The sequence below is a fragment of the Ixodes scapularis genome, unplaced genomic scaffold (genome assembly GCF_016920785.2).
Source record: "Ixodes scapularis isolate PalLabHiFi unplaced genomic scaffold, ASM1692078v2 PGA_scaffold8__174_contigs__length_109621045, whole genome shotgun sequence".
NCBI lineage: Eukaryota > Metazoa > Arthropoda > Arachnida > Ixodida > Ixodidae > Ixodes > Ixodes scapularis.
Genome location: NW_024609883.1, coordinates 2,316,519 through 2,343,125, shown reverse-complemented (window position 1 = coordinate 2,343,125; position 26,607 = coordinate 2,316,519). Strand labels below are relative to the sequence as shown.

The 26,607-nt window shown below is 46.8% G+C and overlaps 1 protein-coding gene across 1 annotated transcript in view; it reads left to right on the top strand.

Moving 5' to 3' along the window:
- Nucleotides 1-488: 488 nt before the first annotated feature.
- LOC120842892 overlaps nt 489-26,607 on the top strand; it is a 42,977-nt gene continuing 16,858 nt past the window's right edge. Inside the window, exons 1-2 of the mRNA XM_040214099.1 lie at nt 489-534; nt 21,456-21,574. Coding sequence (XP_040070033.1) covers nt 489-534; nt 21,456-21,574 — 165 coding nt within the window. The remainder of the gene's footprint in view (nt 535-21,455; nt 21,575-26,607) is intronic.

Genomic DNA, 26,607 nt, shown 5'->3' with positions numbered 1-26,607 from the left:
CACTCAAATCTTTATAAAGGATCTGTTTTATTTGAAATTGAATTGTCCAAGCAACGAATGCGCGATAAATTTAGGCCAACAGAAATTTGTTTGCCAAATATCTAAATTTAGGGAATTCGGTCTATCTGTTTAAGGGTATGTTTTTACATTTAAATACTATTAAGAAGCATCCATTTAAAAAGGAAGTATTTAGTACTGCGAGAATCCCTTGCTACTTTATAATTGTTTTACAACACCTATCTGTATCTAAAACACATGAAGTAGAGGTGCTAAAATTTTTGAAGTAGTCTAATAGCAATTGCTGTCAAGATATTAAAACCGACATCAGAGGATTTACGTTACAACTCTAAAATTTTAGGTTTTCTAGTCAATGTGCATACGTACTACAAGAATGGAAGTATGATTTTTCACTGTCATTACATTTTATTATTTTTTCAGAAAGACAAATCCGGTGAAGATCTTCACGTATTAACGTAACGACAATTCAGATGTCTATCTTCATGATCATAATGGGTCTAGTGACATTTATTCACGGTAAACAAAATCTCATTCTTATGGAGTTCTCTGCGTCCGGTTTCTCTACCGCTGGAGATACAACGCCAGTGCCTCTAGATTGAGGCACTGGAGTAGTATATTTTAACTTATATCTGTAATAAATAGCTGCCGCGAAGAATGCAGTCTTGGTATTCGAAAAATCTGTTTTGTTAGAGGTGCAAAAATAAACGTCAAAGCTTCCAGGTAAGCTGACGGGATGCATAATTGAAACGCCACTGCGTTTCGTCTTGTCCCGACGAAGAAAACTTAACACTGTAGTTCTTTTTTTTTTTTTTTACTCGAATATGCCTTTTTGCTAACGACAAGCTTATTGTCTAACAAAAAATTATGTCTTCAGGCATTTGAATATTTCACCTGTCTGTCACAGACGTTATTCTCACCATCTGAACTAACGCCAGCAATCCTGAGGCATCAAAATCTTTCTATCGTAGAGCTCCGTTGAGCTAGTCAGAATTCTATCAGTTAATTTCTTTGTTGTAAAACTAAAAATAACAATCACTGGTCGTGACTCGGGAGCTATCATATCTACCTAATTCTTCTGTTTAATAAACGCTAGCCATGTTTAGTATATGGCCATTTCCAATCTGAAACGTTTCGTAATTAGACTCTTCTTATTTACGCACTGTCTAATTGTCTTCCTCGTGAATTTCAGAGATAATTCGATTATTATATTGATTATGATTTTCTAAGCCGTCACCTTTTAATACTAACATGATTATCCGACTTTTTGAACTAGCAATAATGACTTCAAATGTTCAATAGTCTCAACAGATAAAAAATACGTACCAATTATTTGCTTGATTGTATCATGTCTCTCATCCGTACTAGCATTGGCTACTCCAGCCTTTCATTCTTTAGGCACTTTTTTATGTTTTTTCTGCCTATCTTCAACACGTAATCTAAAAAAAACAAAAACGGGACTGAGTGTTTCAAAACTAAAAAGTAGGCGTCCAACGAAAATGTCTTCGAAACATTATCTTCTACGTGTCGAGGCCAACTCGACGAAAGCCAACCCGTCGAAGGGCAATTCGTCAAATAGGCCAATTCGTAATAGGGCAACTCCTCGATGGACAGTTCGTTTAAGACGTCCTTTCCTCGCCACTTTTTTTCAGAGAGAGAGAGAGAGCGAGGGAGAGCCAGAGAGAGAGCTAGTGAACGACGAGCAGAATACACTTTATAGAACGACTCAAGCACGAGCTGTTTTTATTTTCATCGGAGGATGAGGATGCACTGTGGTCGTCCTTCGTGGAGTCTGTGTGTTTAGCGTCCGAGGATGAAGTTATTTTTTCAATGTGGGCGACAAGGATTGGCCCCAGGAGGCTTGGGGATTTTTTGGGGGATCGGCCCAGCTGGCCCAGGAAGAGGGAACTGAGCTATTGACTGAGGGTGGAACATAGGAGAGAGAGAGATTCAAGCGAAGGAGGGTGAGGCCCTGAGACAGGGCCAGTATATGTGTTCATTGGAAGGGTAGCCTCCGCAGTTATTGCAGGTGGGGCGACCAGATCGGCGCTGTATGAAGTGTATATAGTGGTCCGTAGGAAGAGAAAAGGACTGTGCTTGCCGGAGAATAGAGGCCTCCCGTCTGGAGTGGGACCAGGAAGTGGAGGGGTGCTTGTAGCGTGGGACCTGAAGCTGGCGATGTGTGCAGTTCGTTCCTTGTGGTGTTGGAAGTGGTCATCGCGGGGATGGTATCGTTCCGGCCAGGTTGTCGGGGGGTCCGGAGGTTCGCTGTCGCGTGCCAGAGCCTGTGCTGGCTCGTTTCCCTGAATGCCTTGGTGGGGGGGGGGGGGGGGGGGGGGTACATTCTAGATGAACTTTAAGCTGCGGATGGGTACGCTTGTATTCTTGGATGAAGTGTGGATGTGCGTAGTCAGTGCTTGCGGATCGAAGCTGCGGAGAGCTGCCTGACTGTCCGTCTGCGCCAGGCGCGTATCCCCCGGCGGGGATACGCGCCTGGCGCCCGGCGGGGATACGCCCACCCCCCCCCCCCCCCTCAAATCTTACACTTTGCGGGGTCTCCTCTCCCCCTCATACACCATTTTGTCATGGGCAGGCCCCCCCTTCCCTCCCCCTTACCCCCCTCGCCCCACCCCCGAAACAAACTCCTGGCTACGTGCCTGGTCCGCACAGTGGTGGTTGCCGCGGAGTGTCGGTGGAGGATGGCTTCTTCTAGGATGGCTTGCCTCTCCGCCCCCGCAACCGAAGGAACACCGGAGTCTCTCCCCCCCGGGGTGTTACCGTCGCCGTCACGGTTTTGTCGTCGATGACTCGATCGCCAATGTAGTAGATGTTATGCATCGCTTAATTGAGATGGTCCGCATTGTCTTGCCTGAATTGCGCGTCTCTGTGGCGCGAGCCATATGTTGCGGGATATGGGGTCAACGACGAGATGGGGAATGCTGTCCTAAGAAGGTGGAGTCAGGGAAACGGGCTGGATGGTCTGTAGATTTCCCTAGCAGACGGAGAATGGCTCTTCCTTGTGCGGAGGTTGCGATTCGGTTAAGTTGGGCTTGGTGGTGTTTTAGAGCGCAGCTCTTAGGGGCCCGTTTCCGGCTTGAGCGGCGTCGCCGTCGGCGTCGGCGTCGGCGTCGGCGTAACCGCGCGGTGCATCATGGGGAATGTCCCATAATGCACCGCGCGAGCCCCCCACCGGGGTCACGTGACCTCGTGGGGGGGCACGTGACCCCCCCAAGATCACGTGACCCCGGTGCATCATGGGAAATGTCCCATAATGCACCGCGCGAGCCCCCCACCGGGGTCACGTGACCTCGTGGGGGGGCACGTGACCCCCCCGAGGTCACGTGACCCCGGTGCATCATGGGAAATGTCCCATAATGCACCGCGCGAGCCCCCCCACCGGGGTCACGTGACCTCGAGGGGGGCACGTCACCCCCCCCCCCCGAGGTCACGTGACCCCCCGAAGTCACGTGACTCCCCTTAGGTCACGTGACCCCCGCCGATGTCGCGTGACCCCCCAATGACGTCATCGTGACTGATGACGTCACCGACATCCACATCGTCATCGTCATCATCACTGATGACGTCACCGGCATCCACATCGTCATCATCACTGATGACGTCACCGGCATCCACATCGCCATCGTCATCATCACTGATGACGTCACAGGCATCCGCATCGTCATCGTCATCATCACTGATGACGTTACCGACATCCGCATCGTCATCGTCATCATCACTGATGACGTCATCAGTGACGTCACTGATGTCGTCACCGGCATCCACATCGTCATCGTCACTGATGACGTCACCGGCATCCGCATCGTCATCGTCATCATCACTGATGACGTCACCGGCATCCGCATCGTCATCGTCATCATCGCTGATGACGTTACCGACATCCGCATCGTCATCGTAATCATCACTGATGACGTCATCAGCGACGTCACTGATGACGTCACCGACATTCGCATCGTCATCGTCATCATCACTGGTGAAGTCTTCAGTGACGTCACTAATGACGTCATCGGTACCCGCATCGTCATCGTCACTGATGACGTCAGTGATGACATCATCGGCATTGGGGGTCACGTGACCCCCAAGGTCACCTGACCCCCCAAGGTCACGTGACCCCCCTGGTTAGTTTAACCCCCCCCCCCCCCCCCAGTGCCCTTCCCTCCTCCTCCTCAAGAGCTGCGCTCTAATTCGGCGTTACAGGGAGTTGTAAGCAGCTTTCACTTTTTTTCTATCCGCTGATCGAGAAAGGTGAAAAAAGCCATCTCTTCTATTTTAAAATTGGTGGTGTAGGAGGGACACCGAAGGCGGCGCAGTTGCACTTGCGAAAAGTCGCCTCTAGGCGCCGGAGTTGAGTGGCTGTGAGGTTCTGGTAGGGGAGTGCGTACATAGAGCGCGAGTAGACCATGGCCTCAATTACCTTGAGCGGTTCATGTTCCTTGAGGCCTTGGCGTTGCCGGGTGATGCGCCGGATCATCTGTTGTACTTGCTCGATCTGTTTGATGATTTGAGGAGTCTACACCGTACTGCGGCCGTCCTGCTGAAAGGTGAAGATCAGGACCTTAATGGGGGGGGGGGGGGGGTGGGGGGAGGGGCGTCGAGGAATGGGGAGCCGTTGATTTGAAGCTAGATGAGGTCTCGATAAGCCTGGGCAGTTTTCCGCGTGTCGCTTGAAGCTACAAAACATTTCATCTCGCGGGACGAGCAGGCGAGGCCAATGGTCTGGGCCTGGGCGTGAACTACGTCGAGACCCTTCTGCACAGTGTCCTCCTATTCCTCAGGGCAGACTGTGCAGCACCAAAGGGTGACATCATCCGCATAGATGGCGTGATCGAGGTCTGGGACGGCGGATAGCTGGGCTGGAAGATTTTTTAGGGTAAGATATAAGGGCTTGGGTGACAGTGAAGAGCCTTGGGAGTCCCTCGCCGCAGCGGATATGGCTGTGACGGATTGCTGTCTGGGTCGACGACGCAGAGCGTTCAGTCCTTGAGAGACTTCTTAACGTAGTCAAAGGGGCCGCATCCCGGCTGGGTCTCGTCCAGGTTCTGGAGGAGGGGGGCATATTCTACGTTGTCGAAGGCCTTGTGAATGTCCACTCCGACGATCGTACGTAGTTGAGCCGCGCTTTTGTAGTCGTAGACAGCCGTGCGGATGCAGCGGGCAACGTCTTGTGTGCTAACATGCTGGCGGAAGCCAACCATTGTTTGGACGAAGTATCCATGGCGCTCTATCCCTTTCATGGTCACTGACATACCTGTACGTAATCCAGGGAGCGTCCCGCATGGTTGCTGACGTACAGCGGGCCAATGTTTCAATATTATCACGCGAGCATCGACCGCCGGGACGGTCGGCGCTGTTGCGCGGATAAATGAGGCGTCACGGGAGAGATTAGGCGCGTGCGCACACAGTTCTTTCCGTTGCGAGCGTCGTCCGCGAGGCTATTTCGTGGACCACACAAAACCCCTGTTCATTATCTGCTGGCATAGCTAACCGCCTTTAAGCAAAGATCTTAACAACGATCGCTTGCGCGATAGTGCTCAGGCGTGGCATAAACCGCGCGTCATCTCGAGTTTAATTTACTTTTTTTTCATTTCATGTTCGCGTTCACTTGGGAATATTGACCAACAAAAATAAAAAAAGCGCAAAAAAAAACCGGTGACGCGGCAAACTGAATGCAATGATGCATTAAACTATATACCGCAGACGATGCTACGAGCCATCAAAACCAATCGAGTGCTTTCACCCTGCCACGTGACATCGTGCTTCCCCGTGCAGTTGTAGCCAATGGAAAGGCCACGTGACACACTTTTAGGGATGGACTGGCCAAGATGGCTCGTAGCTTCGGCTGCGGTACAACACAAATTGAAACATTATCAGGGTTTTCGCAGGGTGTTTCGTATTATCAACTGCGTTGTGCCGTCGTCAGCTAGCCTATGTATACACTCTTAGAAAAAAGGGTCAGTATAGTCCTCCCTAAAGGGAGGAACGCTCTTGACACATATGTTCCTTCAGAAAGGGAGAAACTTTCGTCCCTTAAGCAGGGGAGCAAAAGTTCCTCCGTCGACTGCATCTCATTATGGCGGCCACGAATCGAGCAAACCGAGCTCGATAAGGCTTAAAGAGAACACTAAATCTATTGTACGGAGCGAGAGGAGCAGCAAATAAAAACGTAACACGAGCTTTCCGCGAACTGTATTTATTTCCGAAGTAATTTTACCCCTGCAGGTAAAGAAACTTACGTTTCGAAAGCATCCAGTCACTCAGTCTTCTCATCGTCAGCACTGCGATGTTGAACGGAGACAACCGGCACCCAGTTCGCGCACTTTATGTCTTACCTTTGCTATTCCTCGAGTCACAATTCCTTCGTCAACCGTTGCGTCAACCGCACATCACGGAGGAGTTAAAATCATTCGCCCGCAAAACCAAAAGCCGCTCTAAAAAAAAAAAAGCGAATCCGAAGCAACCTCTTGGCTTACCTCAGCACGGTAACACGAAATTATGGCGTAGCCGCGTAGCGTAAAATGATGTTAAATCGCTTGCCACCAGATGGCAGGGTCAATCAGAGTAATCGCAAGTAGCTAGGCTAGGAGGCGCTAGGTCCAATTCATGTTTTACAAAAAAATATTTTTATTTCCTTACGCCACAATTGCGTTTCCTTTTCATCGGGAACCTCTAACACATGTAGACAGGTTACGCACACTACAAGCATCAGGTGAACATATATTGAGCGCATACGCATGCATCGCACATACAAACATCAATACAACACACTACCCCGATCACTACTCCCGAGCCCTGCGTTTTCGCCCTGGTCGTTTTAAACGTACGGAATTTTTCGATGACTCCCTAAGCAATAAAAAATATTGCGAACATGTTCATTTTTTTCCAGCAATGTCATACATCTAAGACTATTTTTAATGGCTCAGGGGACGAATCTCTTATTAAAAAGAAAACGCTCGATCATGCCGTAATTATTTGAAAGCCAATAAATCGAGCCGCTCCAATGTGGTTCCAAGCCATGAGTTTGTTTTCCCGCACGGCGCTTCGTAGCCAGTATTTCTATTGTAGTGTTTGTTTTTCTATTTGTGCTGTTCGCGCACGGCTGCAATTGCCGTCTTGAATTAATCTTTGTAGAGCGGCTATAGCTGAAGCATCAGCTGGAAGTGATGTTTCACGGGCTGAGAAATCGCTTTTCGATCAACTTGAATGCAGTCAAAGCCGCGACTTGCGGCAGGTGTTAATTCTACGGAGCTACGCCGTTGCGAGCTCGAAAACTTCTAACGCTCATCCCAGCGCGCCCCTTGAAGGGCAGTTTCTACAGGAACCGTAATATGTTTAAACAGTAAAATACAATATAGCGTTTTTTTCGATTTTACCTCTTTTTTTTATGCTAAACTTCCATTGTAAATATACGTAATTTGCGTCATAATTTAGTACTGTTCAGTCTTTTCCCCAGAGCGCAATCGCTCTCGGGGTCCGACAGTCACATTGGCCGCTGTACGATAGGAGCTTACCGTTCAGACCAGCGCTCCAACATGACTATCCACACGTCGATCGACTGCACCTAATCCCTCAGGTGGTTTTAAACTCTTTATTCTAAAGCGGAATGTCATCCTGCGACACCCCGCCCCCTCCGATCACGGCCCGACCAGCGACATCAATGCCCGACAGTTTACGTCATGTCATCTTGTTAGACCACTGATACGGGAACACACGGTCACATCGGCGATAATTCCAGTCTTCTGTTCACAACCCACAACACTGCCATCACGATTTCGCTGACACGCAGAAATACGGAACCACGTTGACGATGTTGCTGACAGAGAAATACAAAATCACGTTGAACGCCGGTTGGTACTCGGCACGGGACAACAGAACCGAACTCAGCACGGAAGGCACCCAGGCAGCCGGCAGGAAACATGCCTGCCTTGGACGCAGTTCCTGCGATTTCCATAACGTCGGAAACGTCGACACAGTTCCTCGTGGTTTCGCTACTGTAGTTCCGCGTGTGTCCCGCAAATCGGAGACGGCCGTCTTACCCAGTGTATGTAGCGCTGCTGGCACTGCTCCGGAACTTCGCTGTTTCTAGCGGCTTCGTTAGCTCGTTTGATAAAATTAGTGGTAAAAACGTCCGTGCAATCGAAATTTTCTGCACGTTTGGACTAGAAGACGGAAATACAGACGGCCTTGCGGCCGCTGAAGCTCAATCAACTCGACATTAATTTATTAAACAACGTGCGCGATGTGCTCGAACAACGAAACCGAAAGAAGATGAGTCGGGAGGGCGACAGCTTTCTCCCGTCTGCCTGGAGAAGGAGGAAAACGTCTCGGTGAATAATAAAGACTTTAACTTTCCTTTCATCGGTCTGGGTTTGTTTATGCGTGTTTTGGTAAATAAAAATGAAAAAAAAAACTTTACGAAAACAAAAAAACCCCGCTCTTCCGGGGATCGAACCTTTGACCACTTGGTCAGTAGCGCGATGTTTGACCCCTGCGCCAACTGAAGAAGGAGCAACGCGACCTTCTCCTTTCATCTGAACTTCCGTTCCTCCCTTCTCTGGGCAACTTGTCCGCAACAAGGAGGAACAGTCGCTGTTGCTACCTTTCTCCTCCTTTTTTTCTTAGAGTGTACTGGATAGTCAGACTTTCCTTGATCAGCGGGCGCGCGCACATTTTTATGCCTCCTTGACTGCCCATGAAAACAAGGGAACGTATTGTGAGAATGTCGATGGGCGGCATGACGCAAAGGGATGTAGCAACCACAGTCGGGGTTATACAGGCTACCGTCAATAGGATTATGAACGCATTCCCAGAGGGGCGTATCGCGATGCACTTCGACATTGCAGGCGCCCTGCCCCCCTTCCTTTGCTACGGAGCAGGGGCTGTGTGCGATCAACGGAATAGCCTAGCCGACGACGTTCTCAGCCGAAAGGGCTTCGGGCGCACCCGCTTAATCTCTCCCGTTTCGCCGCACGCCTCCGCGGTAGGGCACTGGCCGTCCCGGCGGTCGGCGCTCGCTTGATATTATTAAAAAATTGGGCCACTGGACATGTACGACCGCGACTGCTCATTCCGAAATTTCCGCCTGTACTTGAACGGGCACGTTCGCGCGGACGTGCTGACATCTGGTAGGTTTATAAGGAAATACTTCCATATAACTGCCCCGTCGTGTTTGCTGGGCGGCTTTTTGAAATTGCGAAACAGGACTCCGTGCACGTAATACTTTCCAGATGGCCACGCGTGCCGGCTGCTCCGGAGGTAGCGGAGATTGGAGCGATGGCTCTTCGGGTTGAGACTTTGAACCCTTCTCGGACTCTGAGTCGGATGACAGCTCGACAGCCGACGAACAACTGGAAATCTGCTGGGAGTAGGAGTCTGGCACAGCCGCACCGTCTGCTGGACCGTCTCGGAAGTGGGCGCGTCGAAACGTAATTAACTGGAAAACGAAAAGGTGAAGACTTCTCCCCATCCATATCTCCATTTGACGCGTCGCATTCCGGACAGCCTGCAGGCACTCTACTCCAGCCAGATGCCAAAGCAGCAGACTATTTCACATTATACTTCGACGAGGGAGTTGTGTCTTTGACTGCAAACAAGACTAATGACTACGCGCGCCAGCTGATTGCTCACCCCGACCTCGCACGCACATCTCGACTGAAAGTGTGGGTAGATGTTGGTCTCTCTGAAATCTACTGCTTTGTACCAGCTGTTCTGCTGATGGGGCTCATCCGAAAAAATGCTTTGAGGGACTACTGGATCATCGATCCAATGACTCAGACCTCTTCTCTTTTAGCGTTTTTTTTCAGTAAATCGTTTCCGCCTTTTGCTGATAGTGCTCTATTCCAGTTCCAGAACTCATGCAGCAGATTGCCTAAGAAAAATCAGGCCACTCATGAAAACGCTTCAGGCAAAGCTTGCGAGTCTGCTGGTCCTATATCAAGATCTCTGTATTGATGAGTCGATGATGCCTTGGAGAGGACGTCTTTCATTTCGTCAGTACCTTCCTTACAAAAGGCACCGTTTCGGAGTGAAGACGCTTGTTTTGTGCGACGTGAAGACCGGATACATCTTTCCATGAAAGGTTCCACGAAAATGACGCTGATTAAGGAGTTGGGACTTTCGGGCTTGGTTGTCCTCGAGATAGTGGGTGTGCAACACACCCACTATCTCGGAAAGGGGTATTCCCTTTTCGTAGACAACTGGTAGACTAGTCCGGCAATTTTCCAGTACCTTCAAGGGAAGCAAACCAATACTTGCGGAACGGTGCTACGAAACAAAAAGAGACTTCACAATTAAAAAAAAAAAATGATAAGAAAGGGAGAGGTAGAGCGCTTTCACACCGATACACCTCTGGCATTGAGAGAAGTACACATGTTGACCCCAATGCGTGGAGGTCGTATTGAGGACACTGGCAAGGTAAACAGAGGAACAGGCACTCCACAGAAAATGCCATCATGCATAGTTGAGTACAGCTAGAAGATGGGACTCGTGAACAATGTGGACGTGCAGCTAAGCTTCACTGAAAGCATCAGGACGCTGAAGTGGTATAAGAAGGTTTATTTTCACCTTCTGGATATGTTTCTCTTGAACGCGTTCCCTCTCCATCGTAAAATGAGTGCCCACAAGATCGCATTTTCCGAGTTCAGAAGGAGAGTCGTGTACCAGCTCGTTGAGGAGCATCACACGGAGAGGCGGAACAGTTGAAGGCCCAGCGGAGACAATCCAACGAGACTGACAGCCCGACACTTCCTTGAAAGGGTGCCACAAACCTCAGCGAAAGGCAACCGCACCCAACGAAGGTGCCACGTGTGTGCCAACACAGCTTTGAGACCGAAGCAAGGAAAGGACACAATGTTCATGTGCCCCGACTGTGACAAGGACGTACGTGTGGAACCCTGCTAGGCTTCAAGGACTACCACACTTTGAAGAAGTACTAGAGGGTTGACAATTTGAAGTTGTAGTCCTTTTTGTTTTGTTCAGCCTCAAACGAGCGTGCCGCAGATGTTTTAAAGTGTGAGTTACTATTTATTATAAGTCTTACATTGCGACAATAAACTAGTGTATCTTCATTGCTATAGCACCGGAAAAAAAAACGACCACGGAAGTGCGTCTTTGGACAAAAATTGCGCCTAGGAAAGGGCTAGGTGCCACACGAACCGTTGGAGGGCCATCATCTCCGTCAACTCACCAAAGCCTGATGTCATGGAATTCGGGCGAAGGTTGGTGATCGTGGTGGTGAGTTTGCCTGGCTTGGGGATGGTGATGGCGTGGGGTTCTATCCATCCTGGCTGTATAGAGCCTGTTTCTACGCTTCATTGATTAAGGCGAGATATTCTTCCATCTTCATGTCCGGCAGGTTGCGGAGCATCCCATAGGTAACGCGTTCGGGGTACGGTGTCCTGTTCCGCTTGCTTGCGGAGGGCTGATGTAAGGTATTGCAGGGAAAACACAGAGTTTATGCCGCTGTTTGGTTCTTCGCCAGGTTGGATGGTGTAACAAGGGTGTTTGAAGGAACGGAATCTGTCTCTTGACTGAAGATGTGTCGGTTTAAACAGGTGGTGTGTTTTTTTCCGGTGAATTGCCTTGTATTGAATCTTTCAAAGCAGGCCCAATAACTTTGGGAAACGTGTAATGTGGTAACTGATTTGAAAGTTGCACCGGGCTAGTCGGGCTTGAGTTTGATCTGTTTTCATTTGACCCCTTAGTGAGTGCAACGAACGAAGCCCTTTTTGAAGGCTGGTTCTCGTGCGTGCTACTCAAGTTTATCTGTGGAGTTGGAGAGCGCTGTTCATCCTTTCTGGCTAGTTGGGCCCGTTCGGTTTTATAAACCATGGTTCTAGCAGTGCGGAAATTGACTGCGTATTGTCTGGCGTAATTGCTGGTTTCTGCCTCTTTTTCCGTCTTAAACATCACGGTGAAGTAGCCATGTGAGTGTCTCTGCACTTGGTGCACTTTTATTACTCAGAACAGTTATCTATGTTTTCATGCGTACCACTGCAGCGGCTGCATACTGGGTTCTGCTTGCAGGCTGCTTCTCGATTCCAATAACGGTAGCACTTGCGGCACTGTGTTGCGTTTTCCTTGAATAAAGTCACTGGGTGCCGGACGTGGCCGATGTGAGCAAAGCTTGGCAGCGTTGATTCAGTAAACGAAATCTTTACCGCTGAACTTTTGGCTAGTCTTCATAGTCGCGCAAATCTGTTTTCTGGAGACCTTAATTTGTCGGCGACCTGTGCATCAGTGAGCGTGGTGTCCACGTCCCTGATTACTCTAGTGGCGTAATATCTGGAAAGTGATTCGTAAGCTAAGATCTTGACTCCACAGAGCTCAGTGCAACTTAGGAGTGCTCGAGCTGTCTGGCCATTCCTTGTGTCCATGGCAATGCAATTCAGACATCTGTTATATCTGATCTCGAGGATACATTTCGGGCACAAATTTTCCAAGGCGAGGGACACTTTTAGGCTGTTTAGCAATGTGAGTATTGTGTTCCGCTCGGCCGGTGTGATTATGACCAATAAGCCATTCAGGCATTCCTGTACTGCTTCAAATTCTTTCATTGCTAAGGCTGTAATTAGGGTTGTTTTTCTTTTGCTTTCTTCTTACTTGGGGTTAATCCATTCTCTGCTGTCAAGATAAGAAATTTACATGTCAGTGGATGGCTTAATGACCCGCCATGATGATGTTGTGGCGCATTGCTGACCTGGAGTGATGTCCGCATTCAGGTTCATGGCTGAGTTTTCTGCTCCGCCGATTTAACTGCCACAGTTGTAAGAAGGCATGCTCCATGATCGGCGGAACAGCGTTGATTCGAGTTCAGCGAAGATGTGCCGGTAGAAATGGCAAGGTCGGTTCATTAGCACTGGTGAGTAAATCCCAGTGCGGCAAACTACACCACCGAGGGGCGTATTCCGAACAATATCTGCAGTTCGTACTGTCCAAACTGGCGGATAATATATAATAATTTTATGGAACAGATGAAGTGGGGGAAAAAAAACAGTCTTTTTTAAAACACTTCGTCTTTTTCCCCTTCTCTAGAAATGTAGGTATTTAGCTTTCATATTTTTGCGTACGCTGTAAATTGCGGGTTGTGCGCTGCGTGCTGTCTCCTTGCCTAAAAGTGACGGCAAGAGCTCTCGTACCCGTCCGCCAGCAACGTAATAATAAAACAAAATCTCTAGGTTAAAAGCCTCTATCTCCTCTATGTAATAATGATTGTCTTTAGAATATATTTTTTTATACAGAACATATATTTCAAATCATAAACACAAGACACCTATTAAATATTATATTTATACGTAATGTTTTATGCGATGAATCGAGCTGTTTTTTTTTTTATAGAGAGGCAGACGAGTAGCGAATTCTTCTGGTCGTTCTGAATCAGTGGCTTAAATCCGCTACGCCACATGTGGTCCGTGCGGAGCCAACCGGACTTTGACTCCCCCAGCGGAAGATGACAGGAGTGGCCGACTGTCTTCCCTGCATTGCCCATCGCGTTGGGCCCTCGTCATATCCGAAAACCGCCTGCATGCTCGCAGCCGCCGTTGGTCGCCCGCCGTTCCCGTCAAGCTCGGATAGGCAGGAAGCGACGGGTCCCCAGAGATCGACTTCCACTCGGCTCCGGGAAAATAGGCCGATCGAGATCTGGGCACTCTGAACCGAGATCCGGAGTCGGCGCTGCTTTAAAACGACAAGAGAGAGAGACATCCGTGTTGATCCCAAACGACAGACGCGCGCTCCGCAAAAGTCGATCCCGGGGCGCGCCAGAACGACGAGTGGAATTAGCTATTAATCAGAAGTTATGGCTATAAATGCGTCAGCGTATCTTCGATTGGTCTGAGGAATAACAAGACAGCTATTGCAAGCCGCGTCATGGTAAGGGATTGGTTGAGGGGCGCGACAACCTACTGCATATATTTCCGTGCTTTTTTTATAGCCTTAAACAGCTGAAGATAGCGCGTTGTGTTGTCTTGTTCATCCCCTTGTCCATGCCTGCAAGTGGGAACATGTTTTAATGGATTCAGCACCAACTCGCCCAACAGTCAGAAAGGACCCATATTAGCTGAAGTCTCGCATAGTCTAGAAATTAACCCACATATTGATGACTCAATACCAAGCATTTTGTACCAACTTTTGTATTTCAGATATGGGGCTATGTTTTGAGAGTGGTCTATACATGGAACGATGGGAACAGAAAGCAAAATTGTTTTACGAAAGAGATCAAAAGACTGGAAGAAAAATGATAAAACAAACCTTTTCTTTTTAACTCTCTTACGCAAATTCGAAAGGTTGCCCCCTTCGACGAGTTGTCCCGTCTCCAAACTGACGAATGCTATGACCTTTTCTTAAACGAGTTAAAACGTGCCTATTGCACAGCGTTTCCATACAAAACAATTTATGTCAACAAAAAGTCTCGAAAGCCCTGGATCAGTAGACAGCCTCTGAAACAAATTAAAAAAATAAATTTTCTGTATGATTCCTTTCTTAAAACTCGAGACGAAGTAAAGTTGCGTGAATTCTAAAAATTTAGAAACTTCGTAAATACGCAGTTAAAACGTGCAAAACAACGTTATTTTTCTGCCAAATTTGATGAGTCTTGTTTTAGGCAGCCCGAAATTATGTGGAAGCGTTTGAACTCCTTAATGCGAAACCCGAACCAGGATGGTATTGAAAGCATGACCATTAATAATAGGGAAGTATCCAGTACCGAACTTAGCAATAAATTAATGACTACTTTGTCAGTGTGGGAACCAGTACTTATAATAGTACAGCCATAAGTAATTTTACCACCTGCAATGAAACCATTTTCTAACTCCTACCGATGAAGGCGAAGTTTTCTCCACAATTATGAACATAAAAAAATGGCCGTAGTCATGACTGTGAGGATCTCCAAATCGGACCTGTGAAATTTGTCTTGGATTTGATACTTCCGTGCTTAACTCATTTGTGTAATCTTATATTATCATCTGGTACCTTCCCGAACAGGATGCAGGTTGCTAAAGTTTCTGTTCTTTATAAAGGTGGGGATAGGAATGATCTGAGTAACTACCGTCCAATTTCCATCCTTCCTATATTTTCAAAGCCCATTGAAAAAATTATGTGCTCTCGACTTTTCAATTTTCTGGGCAAACACTCCTTGTTGTCGGAATCACAATTCGGTTTTAGGAAACATAGATCCAGAGAAACAGCCTTACTAGTACAGAAAGAATTAATATTAGAAAATTTTGAGAATAAACTTTTAACTTTAGGGATTTTCATAGACTTTAGAAAAGCGTTCGATCGAATAAACCACCAGACTCTTCTTGACAAGTTAAAATGTTACGGTATACGTGGTATTCCCTTATCACTCCTTGCCTCCTACCTACAATATCGCCACCAATATGTTCAGATTGGAAACTCGTCATCCAACATGCAGCGTATTTCTTCTGGGGTTCCCGGCCGGGGAAGCATATTAGGCCCCCTGTTGTTTAATATTTACGTCAATGATATTACAAATATAGAAACTTCCGCCAAGCTGATTATGTATGCAGATGATACCAGCATCTTTTTTTCTCACTCTAGAGAAGACCTACTCACTTCCAAAGGAAACAATTTTTTACGCAAGTTAACACATTGGGTTACGATAAATTCTCTGTCGATAAACCCGTCCAATACAAAAGCAGTCCTTTTTAAATGTCCAGGATCACGGATCGCGTTGTCCAGTGATTTGTACTTTGGGCCAAATATAGTAGAATGCGTTGAAAGCGTAAAGACACTCGGCGTTGTGTTCTCTGAACACATGTCGTGGAATCATTATGTTTCTTACATCCATAAAAAACTTTGTAAAGTAGTAGGGATAATGAACACATATTGAGATGTATTTCCTGTAAGTATAAAAAATTAGTATATAATTCCCTTTTTCATTCAATTCTTTGTTATTGCCATCTGGTATGGGGGACAACAACAAAAAGTAACTTTGACAGGTTGAGGTTAATGCAAACAAAAGCAATAAGGATAATTGAAAATGTCCCACGTGATCCTAGTTCTCTTCCTTTATTTATAAAGCATAAAATACTTGACGTATCTAACATGTACTCCAATAGATTAACGGTCACATATCATCGTGCCTTACGAGAACATATTACAGTAATTTTCGACCTCGCTAAACTTGAAAGTAATGTATCCTTATATCCCTCACGTCATTGGCATCCCTGGAGAATCCCATCATCTAGAACTAATTTTGGCTTCCAGAGGTTGAGTTAATGTTTACCGTCTCTGTTGAACACCTTATATTCCCAAGAAGTTGATTCCCCTTCATTAAGTGCCCATAGAGCTCAGGCTTTATTATATTGAGTGAAAATGTTTGTCGTATGTTTGGTATATCTACTATTTCAGTCTGTTTTTGAAGCGCAACCTATTTTCAATGACACTTATTTTATACGATATCTTATATAAGTTATCTTTATTGTGTTTTTCTTTCGTGTCTGGAGATGAGTGTTGGTAAACTTTAGTCAAATGTCCGTAAAATTTAAACTTGCCGGTAATAAATAGATTGTTTGTCTTATGTTTGTTATATCTATCTATTTCAATGTGTATTGAGACGATACTTAATATATTGCTAAATGTCATGTCACGTAAGTTATTTTCACTGTGTCTTTTTTTTGTGTGTGGGTTTTTGGTGACAGTGCCGCTCTGCCCTGTGTTTTGGGGGGCAGGAACCCGTCAAGCTGCAAACTTGCAGCTTTTTTTCCTGGCCCCCCTTGTCACATGTGTGTAAAAGCGCTGTGACAAAAATAAACCGATTCTGATTCTGATTCTGAGATTGTCTCCGCGAAACGGCGTGAATGGATGGGCGGGATAAGAGCCACAGATAGGTTAACACGCGCCCAAGTGATACAGGCCCGGTGAAGGCGGCGACAGCGGCAAGTTGTTACCTTCGACAAGAAAAAGCACACAGGAGATTGACTACCGTGCGGCGATTTTACGGATTATTATACACTCCGTGCGGGAACTATAGGCGGTGCTTTGCAAAACGCGCGTTGCGCCGCAAACGGAGGTGCTGGCCTTCGACAGTGAGACGCGTTCAACAGCCTGCGGTGCCTTTTCGCGTGCGAAGCTGTGGCGGCGGAAGCGCGCACGACGGAACTTTGGTTCATCGAGCCGATACGTTGATGGTGACGTTGCATAATGATGGGGGAAGAGATAACAAGGTCATCTAGATAATTTCCGCTTCTTATATATTCCAAGAAATAAATGTTACATCTTCAATCAATCACACGGCACGCTGGCTTACGACGAGAAACTTTCCCGGTTGCTAGAAAGTACAACCGCTGGACTTTTTTCACATAATCGACGAGGCGTTTATATCCTGAAATTCGAGTACCGCAAATTAATTGAGTTAAGGTAGGTTCATCCTGAACTCAGTGAATTAGTGGTAGAATAATTCATATATATATATATATATATATGTGTATATATAAACGCTGTATATGGGATGAATGGGCATCATGAATACACTTATTTGTATCGGTCTTGTAGCCACAATTCCTTCGCTCAGAGATATGACCAGATGACGACCCGAAAGACGATAACTTATTCTCATATAACGATACGCAATTTTTCAGTTTCAGATTTGGGGAACGTACTTTGAAATCGGGAGTTGTAATTTCCTCGAAAAGTACCAGAAAAAAAAACTGCTGTAGTAAATTATAAGTACATGCTCAGAGCATGTACTCAAAATAAAATACAAGTTTTGTAAAACAACTTGAAGTAGTAGTACCTTAAGAACCATGTACCTAAAATACTTCCCAGCACAGCTTGTTTATTTTTATTAATGTAAAAACGTTGGGGGAATTATTAAGGTTTCTCTAACGATCTCCGAATCTTAAAAGACCTGCATATTCTGAGTTCTGGGAGGGAAAGTGACGCGAAGACTTGACCTTAGCGTTGCCCTTTAGCAGGCGATTCTTGAAGTACAGCAAAAACTGTGGGAGCAGCACCAGATGAGCTTTAGAACGGCTGCTGCATTTGGTTGCCTTCTTTGAGTGAGGATGCGATGTGCAGAACTCCTGTAGTGCGCGAGAGCTCCTGCATTCGGGAGAAACGGGAACAAGCCCTTTCTCCAACTGCGTTGTCTCCCAGAGCTTCGAAACTCAAGAAAACTCCAGTCTTCGGTGCTAATCCCGCCATTACTCGGCCTCACTTGCCACGCGTATGTCCTCTCCCCACGCCTCGCGTAGCAGGGTTGTTGCAGTGCGGGGCTCGTAAAACTTTTAGGGGTTTTCGGACCCTGTAAATCCCCCCCCCCCCCCCCCTGCCTACGCCACACGCTTGAGTCACTTTGGAAATATCAGCTCATCTTCCAACATCTTTTTTTCTTTTTGTGCAGAAATGTTTGTTGATAATCAAACTTACTACTAAAATTTGAAAGTAATATTTACCTTGAGTTGAAATTGCTTGGAACAAGTAATTAAAGTAAACTAATAATTACCGATATAAATATAATTGAAAGGTACTTAACTACTTAGAAAAGTAGTTAAAGTACAGTAACTTAAGAAAAGTAGTTGAACTACTTAGACGTCTGAGAACATGTCAGACGTCTTAGACGTCTGAGAACAGTGGCAGACATGATCGGGAGACCGAATTTCTTGGGTCGTACGGCGCGGGTCCATGGTTGCCGCTGTCCCACAAAACATCAGCCAGTTGAAAAACTACAAAACTTTGTACCCACGAGACACGATGCATAACTATTGAAGCACTAAATGACGCGGCAGTTCATACTATCAACCTGGCGCAACGCACCGCTCCGACTACAATGCGTACCAACTAGGTACGCAGCTTGGTTTCGTTTCGCTGGCTACTCACTGCCTGCCTTCGATAACGGCCGCGCGGCGGCACGGCGGTCACGTGGCGCGGAGTGTATAGGGCAGTATTTGCATTAAAATCTAATGTCAAAGTTATATATCTTGGTTTTAAAAAAGCGGCGACCAGTTGGCCTCTTTATCGAGTTTTCCTTCGACGAGTTGCTCTATGATGACGAATTGTCCTATTCGACGAATGGGCCGCCGACGAGCTGGCCGTCAACGAGTTGACTTTCAACGGTTTGGCCTAGACCTGTTCTCCTTCCGTCATCTTTTTCTTCGTCTTGAAAGTGTCTTCATTTTCCCGCACCATAGTCCCAGGCACCACAAACATTATGATTCAACACTTCCGTGTTTAAAACAATAAAGGAGATTACAGAGCTCCTGGGACAGATGAAGGGATTCGTACGTTGCCGCATCGTTGGCGTGCCGGTTGACGCACTTGTTAGACGTGTTCGCTTGTCTAATTTTTAGGCGATGTGCTTTGGCTGAGATGTGATCTTGTGGCACATAATGTGTATAACCTGCATAACGCGTACCAAAAAGACTAAAGCCGGCGTCCCCAAAATTATTATGTCACGGATGAACGCGACAAGACAATGAATAATTAACTAAAAATAAAAGTTTAATCGGGGAACCTTCGGTAAACATAATAAAAAAAGGAGCATTGAGGCAGCTGAAAAGCTGGCTGCGATTTGGCGGCTTAACAGCAAGCGAGAGCGAGACTTACTCGACAAAGTCCCGCGCAGCTCCTTATTTAGCGTTCGTCAGCATGTCGAAAACTCGGCCCAGAAGGTTCAAGCGTCGAGCGTTCGGGGTGAGAATAAACAGGAACTTTCTAGAACAGGGAAGTAGGACGAAATAATAGAAGTTACGTCCGCAGTAAGAATAAATACGAACCCTCTAAAAGTCCCTGGCCGAGTGTTGTTTGCTGGGCACTGCGCGCGGCAATATTGTGACATAAGTAGAGACATTCTATATGCTTTCAGAAATAACCACTTTGATGAAACAGATCATAATTTAGCGAGATCAGGAGTAGATCTAAAAGAAACAAATTAAATAAGCATTTAGAAAACAAAACAAAAAAAAACATGAAACATGGTGTGATGAATGGCAAATTACAAATAAAACGTATAACGTTTTTCATCACCATAACGAAAAGGTTAACCCCTCTGCATTTTGATTAACACACTGGGAAGAATCTTCCCCGACAAGTGACGAAATATAACGACTGAGAGGTACTTGATCGTCTGTACCTCAAGTAAGCATTTTCTGTCAATCAAAACAAAACAAAACAAAAAAAAAAGAAAAGAAAACATGCAAGGCCATCGAAACATCTGGAGAACTTTAAGATACTCATCACATTAATTTCAAAACAGCGTTTGAAAATTCGACTTCACCAGCTGTGAAGTATGTCAGCGCCCCATAAAAAAACCTGCACGTTACGGAAAAAAAAAAAAAAAAAAAAACAAGAAAGAGAAACAACGAAGGACTTAGACCAAGGTTTATCTACAGCGTCTCCCCAAAAACATTTGTGTTTTTCTTTTTGACAAAATAAACTAAGCATTGCCGAATGCTCATTCTGCGCCCAAATGTAGCTCTAACGGCTCGAGCCTTAGGCCAAAATATTAAAACTACCCGTCATTAAACACAAAAATTAAAAGTCATCTTTGAAACTTTCAATAGAAAACCACATACTCAGTTTTCGCCCATTTCCGGTAACTGTCGCCATTCAGCTCCATATATTTGAGAGCTCCATCGGACGCTATTTTTCAATCGAAAATATGAGAAATTAACTTACGCATAAGGTAAAAGTTAGTTCTGAAACTTTGGCACCTGACCTGAACCTCTAAGGCTACATTTGGGTGAACAGTGAGTGTTCAGCGATGCGTAATTTATTTTTGTTGTGAAAAAAAAAAAAAAAAAAAAAAACAGTTTTCGATGAGCACGTTAGTTTTCCATAACTTTTTACAGAAAAAAAAAGACAGACAAAAATGGAAGATGTCTGTCCTTGTCCGCCATTTTTTGTTTATTTGCTTTGTAACAAGTCATTGAGGAAACAAAATCGAATTTTTTGGTGGACAGCCTGCACAATGATATATATGAAGCACATCGAGTACTCAATTGCGACGTAGAGCTGGGTTTAGCAATATATGAATGCACAAGCAAATAAATCGCGTGAAAATGTTCATTTAAGTTATTAATGATGCCCAATTGTTTAACAAAGATAAATATATTGAATTATCAGACTCCTGTGAAGAACAAAATAAGCACAAGAGGCATTTGATTCTTACAGGTGCTGTTCGAAAGTTACCACATTTTTTTTGTACGGCATATAGATGCTTGGAATAGCTTGCCTGATAGTTGTGTCAGTTACCCAAAGATATTTTTACGTCTAAAAAAAAAATCGTGCCTCGAATTTTTTCCACTATTTGCTGACTGATTATTTTGATCATGTGTTCTTTGTAATCTGTACCCAGTCCTACCTTGGCCTGTCGATAACTGGCGGTTCGGAATAACTGAAAATAAAAACTCGTGTTCTGTTGCGTGAATGTTTCCCCCAGATGTACATTGAAATTTTTGTTTCTTCAGATGCGGAATCAATGCGTGGGAACTGGTATCTCAATGAAAATCTGACCCACATTCCTAAGGAATGTAAAAAAGATCTTGAAAATCAATTTCACAAAGAGTGCGGAAAGGTTGGTGGCGAGGTAAGACGCAACGTTATTAAGGCCCGTTCACAAAGTTGTGTTCAAAAGACCGTTACGACTACGAACGATAGTAACCGGTTGGAACGCCGAGTTTCCGTGGCAGCGAAGCGTCACGGAAACGTGACCTAAGGGGTCACGTGACCTTAGGGGGTTCACGTGACCTCAAAAGGGTCACGTGACTTCTGGGGGTCACGTGACCTCAGGGGGTCACGTGACCTCAGGGGGTCACGTGACGTCGGAGGGTCACGTGGCCTATGGGGTGTCACGTGACCTGGGTGGTTCACGTGACCCCTTAAGTCACGTGATCTAGGGGTGTCACGTGACCTGGATGGGTCACGTGACCTCAGGGGGTCACGTGACTTCTGGGGGTCCCGTGACCTCGGGGTGTCACGTGACCTAGGGGTGTCACGTGACCTGGATGGGTCACGTGACCTCGGGGGAGTCACGTGACCTCGGGGGAGTCACGTGACCTCGCGGTTACGCCGACGGCGACGGCGACGGCGACGCCGACGCCGCTCAAGCCGGAAACGGGCCCCTAAGAGCTGCGCTCTAAAACGGAGCGAACATATTGACAAACCAATAATAGGTCGAGGAGAGCTCGGCAGCGCATATTTCATGCAGGTCGTGGTTCCCGCTATCCGCTGAAAAACATGGCTTCGGTGGTGATTGTCGACGAGGTCAGCGTAATGCAAGCTCATCGTTGCCTATAGAGTGCTATCCTTCCCTGTGAGTTTTGTCGTGTGTGGCGATAATAAATCAGCACGTCCGAGAGGAGAAGATGCATCTACTCGTGCGGCGATGTCGTTACGGCCCCCTCGAGACAGCAGGTATGCTGGTACCGACACCCTCTCCCTCGAATCCCAAGCTTTAGCTTAGGCGATTCTCTGCCACTGCTCTCCCTGCCACTGCATCATCCAAACCGACTGTCAGGAAACGCTTCGCGATTTCATTGACCACGCGCTTCCTTCCTACGTTCTGCACACACTCTCAGTCCATCTGGCCCTACAACCCACTCCTCATGTACACTCCAGAAGCTTCAAGGCCACGTCGTAGTGCCGGGCAACGGGTAGGCTGGCCAACTCTCTTGTGCTGCAATCCCAGCGGAAGACTTCCGGATTCCCTCTCCTAACCACAAACATCCCCCTGACATATCCCGTCAGGAACGAGCTGGTCACCCCAGAACCCTTCAAGAGTTCCTGGATGAGTCCTGCCTATTTCCACTCCCCTGCAAACGTCTCCCCCGCCAATACGCCTCTTTTGTTCGGCAAACCCAGACACACGGCTTCCCCACCTCTCACATCATTCGATATCTAGACCGATCTTCCTCCCTCCCCCGATGCGCTCACTGTTCAGGTCACCCTGACACCCCACACGTGCCCACGCACCTTTTTATCCCACTAGCAACACCTTGGCTCTCTCGCTCCCGGTTTCTAACCTGATTTTCTTCAGGACTGGCTCGCTCCCCCTGAAGGAGCGGACGCGGTGGCATTGTGGAGGGCCCTTGTGGCCCGTATCCCTTATGTTCCACCAGGCGCCTAAGACAATATTTTTTTTTAGTGTGCATTTCTTGTAGAGCGCTGAACTCGGGCCTTTTTTTAATAATTTCTTTCTCCTCTTCGTGCCCTTGTGTCTGTCTGGCTCGACAATCTGTCCTCAAACATCCCTCGGATTTCTGACTTACGTACTCAACGCATGTGTTCATATTCAAGGTACTACGGGTGCGTACTCTTTTTGAGGTACGTCTTTGAAGGATGCGAATCCTAACACGTTGTATCAACCGAGAGAAGTGACTAGTGGTGGAAGTTTTGAACGATTGCAACGTATATGTGATTGGAATATTATATCTAGATGTCGCTATATCGCTGATAAAATTACATCGTCTTCTGTAATCATAAAAAAATCATGCGGCGAGGTTCGTAGTACTGGTGAACTCGTGCATTAAGGTCGTAATGGGCGAGAGAGGCGTACCGTATCTTATCTTATTTTTTTATCCCCTCAACCCTGCGAGCCCTGTCTTGGAAAACTGAAAATAAATAAACCTTAAGGTTATACACCCATACAATATTTTCAAGTCCTCAGCGCAGCGTGCGGTCTCCTCTGCCCAGCACGCGCATGTTCGTCCCTTTGGAAAGCGAGCAAATTATGCGCTATACGCACGAACACTGAAAATAAAACCGGCCAGCAGCCTTTTTCTTTATAAAGGTCTATAGAAAACAGGCTGTTCATTTTCCGTTCGCCAGTCAGCGGAAGCGCGTCGCCTCCTTCTTAGAGGCACCGTGGAAACAACTGATGGCGAAGCGGCCGCCGTGCTGACGGCCGACATGTTGCAGTGATTGCAGCAATTGCAATGTTGCAGTGTTGCAGAGATTGCAGGAGCGCGCACGAGAGGCGCGGAGCGGTTATTCGAGTCTCTCCCGTTACAGCGGACAGAGTCGTAGATAACGCGCTCGTTGCAGATGTCTGAAGCAGCCTTTAGGCCCACCCAGTTGGTAAAGCTCCAGAGCTACACCAGCCTCCTTTTTTTTTTACTTTGACGTTTATACCAAACTTGTAAGGTACGCGTTGCATGTAATCGAATTACTTCAATTCGATTACTTTTTGTAGTATGTTTGTAATCATTTTGATTACGTTTTTAGGAGATAATCTTAAGAGTAGTCTGACTAGGTTCATAAGCTCTGAAATATCTGGTAACTATTGCTATTTTCTCTTCCCCTTCTACTGGCGCCCTTTGCTCGTCTACAAGTTTCCTACCTAGAAATTCTCGAACCACGTCTCCGACAAGAGGATGGTTTACCAAATTTGATGAATAAAGAAGATAAGTAGCTTATATTGGCACGCGCGTCGCCGATAGAGCCCGTGAGTGGCCGAGTGGTTACCGTGCTTGGCTTTTGTGCGGAAGCCTCGGGTGCAATCCCTGGAAGTGGCGTGTCTTTTATTTATCCTTTCTATTTAGCGTTCTCGTAAGTTCGAGAACCTTGTCGTCTGATTGAGGTATGAATGTTCTACGCCAAATATTTCGGAAACCCACGCTGGTACACAAGGGACTCCGCGTGGCGAGCTGGAGTCAGTCTCGCCCCAGCGATCGACCCTGCTGTTCCGCCGCCACCGACGCCGGCGACGCTAGCCTTTGCCTTTTTTTTTTGTTTTAGGCACAAGTTTGTCAAAGTTGGTGCTTAGTCTCTCGAGTTAATTCACCGCCTCATCATTTCACATTCGTGACATTTTAATGGAGATGCTGGGTATTACATTCTCTGCTTTTGAAGCGTACTCCTCCGAAGACACCCCGGCCAGGTGAGGTGCTCAGCCCCGGATGGCTACCCTTCACCGAAGACTCCGAAGACCGAACGAGCCGCCGTTCCAAAGGACAACCCTATCAATTCCGACTCCTGCCGTAGAGGCTGAAGAAAAAGACCGCGTCGATGAGCACTCCACCCGTCGTTGTCCTACCCGTCGGTGCCCGTACGCCCCCGTCCTTTCATGTGTGCCTTATGGAGACGTCGAGGACTGGCTACAGCAGTACGAGCGAGTGGCCCAGCACAACCAATGGACTGACGAAGAGCGCCTGGAGACTCTTTACTTCGCGCTCGAAGAAACGGCCAGGCACTGGTTCAAAAATCTCTAAACTTCCTTGACCTCGTGAACCGCCGCCTGCAAGGATGAGCTGAGACGGACATTCACCATCCACTATAAACGGCAGAGGGCCGAGGACCTTCTTCGAATGAGGACCCAGGATGCAAAGGACACTATCACCAGTTTCGTCGAGGATGTTCTGCTCCTGATCGCTCGCGCCGATCCTGAAGCCACCGACGCAAAGAAGCTACGGAGCCTGATGCGAGGTGCAAAGTATGACATCTTCGGTGGTCTTGTTCGCTACCCCTATCCACCATCGAAGATTTCGTCAAGGAAGCCTCGAGCATGGAACGTGCCCCCTCGCAAGAGCCAGCCACTACCATCGGCATTCGGGCATCGCTGCTTCTTCTGCAATGGGCTACGACATCATCCCTAGCATCTCCGGCATTCGCGACATCATCCGTGAAGTCGTCCGGGAAGAACTCCGCAAGATGCTTCCCTTGGCGGATCGCCCGTCTTCACTATCGCTCACCGAGGTTTTCAAGAGGAGATTCACCAAGCCTTCCAGCCTGAAGTTCTCATCAATACCACGTCCCCATAGGAACCGACGTTGAGCTAGGCTGCCATTTTATTTATTTATTCATTTGGATATAGACCAACACTCGGCCCTGACGTCACGCAGCTGCTGTGGCGCCGTTGACGGTACTGCCCATGCGCAGACGCTTCCGTTCACGCGAACCTGGTTTCTGCGCATGCGCAGTGCCCACACCAGGTGTGGGCAAACGCCGGCTTGTTTGTAAACAGCGTGTTGGTCTATAAAGGCAGGGGTGGTATAGACAGACAAACATAAAAGCACGATAACCTAGCACACAACAAGCATACGTGACAACTCATCGGCGATCAAGAAAGAAAAAGTGTTAAATCATGGTAGAAAAAAAAGTGACATCGATTCACTTGACACTATCAACTCTCGAGTAAACGGTACCAATCGCGCACACACAAAAAAGACAAAAAACAACAACAAACAAACAAAAAAAATACAGCCACAACAACAACGGCTATAAAAAAGAAAGGAGAAACAAATAACTCGCAACAATAATAACCTAATATGCCTTCTGCAGTCACCGCGAAAACAAGTTGTTCCATCATTACTGCAAGTGATGACATTGTGGCTGCAAACTATTCTAGTCATTGATTGTTCGCGTGAAAAAGCTATTTTTTAGAGAGTCAGTTCTACAGAAAGGGGCCACAATAGTTTTCGAGTGCTTGTTGCGCGTGTGCCTATTTGAGTTGTACTCCATGTACTTTTCGAATGACATGCGCGAAGAGTTGTGCACGATAGTATAAAGAAGCTTAAGACGATTTATATTGCGACAGGTTTCAAGACGAGGCACTTTTGATAGGTTGTATAAATTTTTAATTTAACTCCTTCTTCTGCATTCGTTGTACGCAAATCGAAGTGC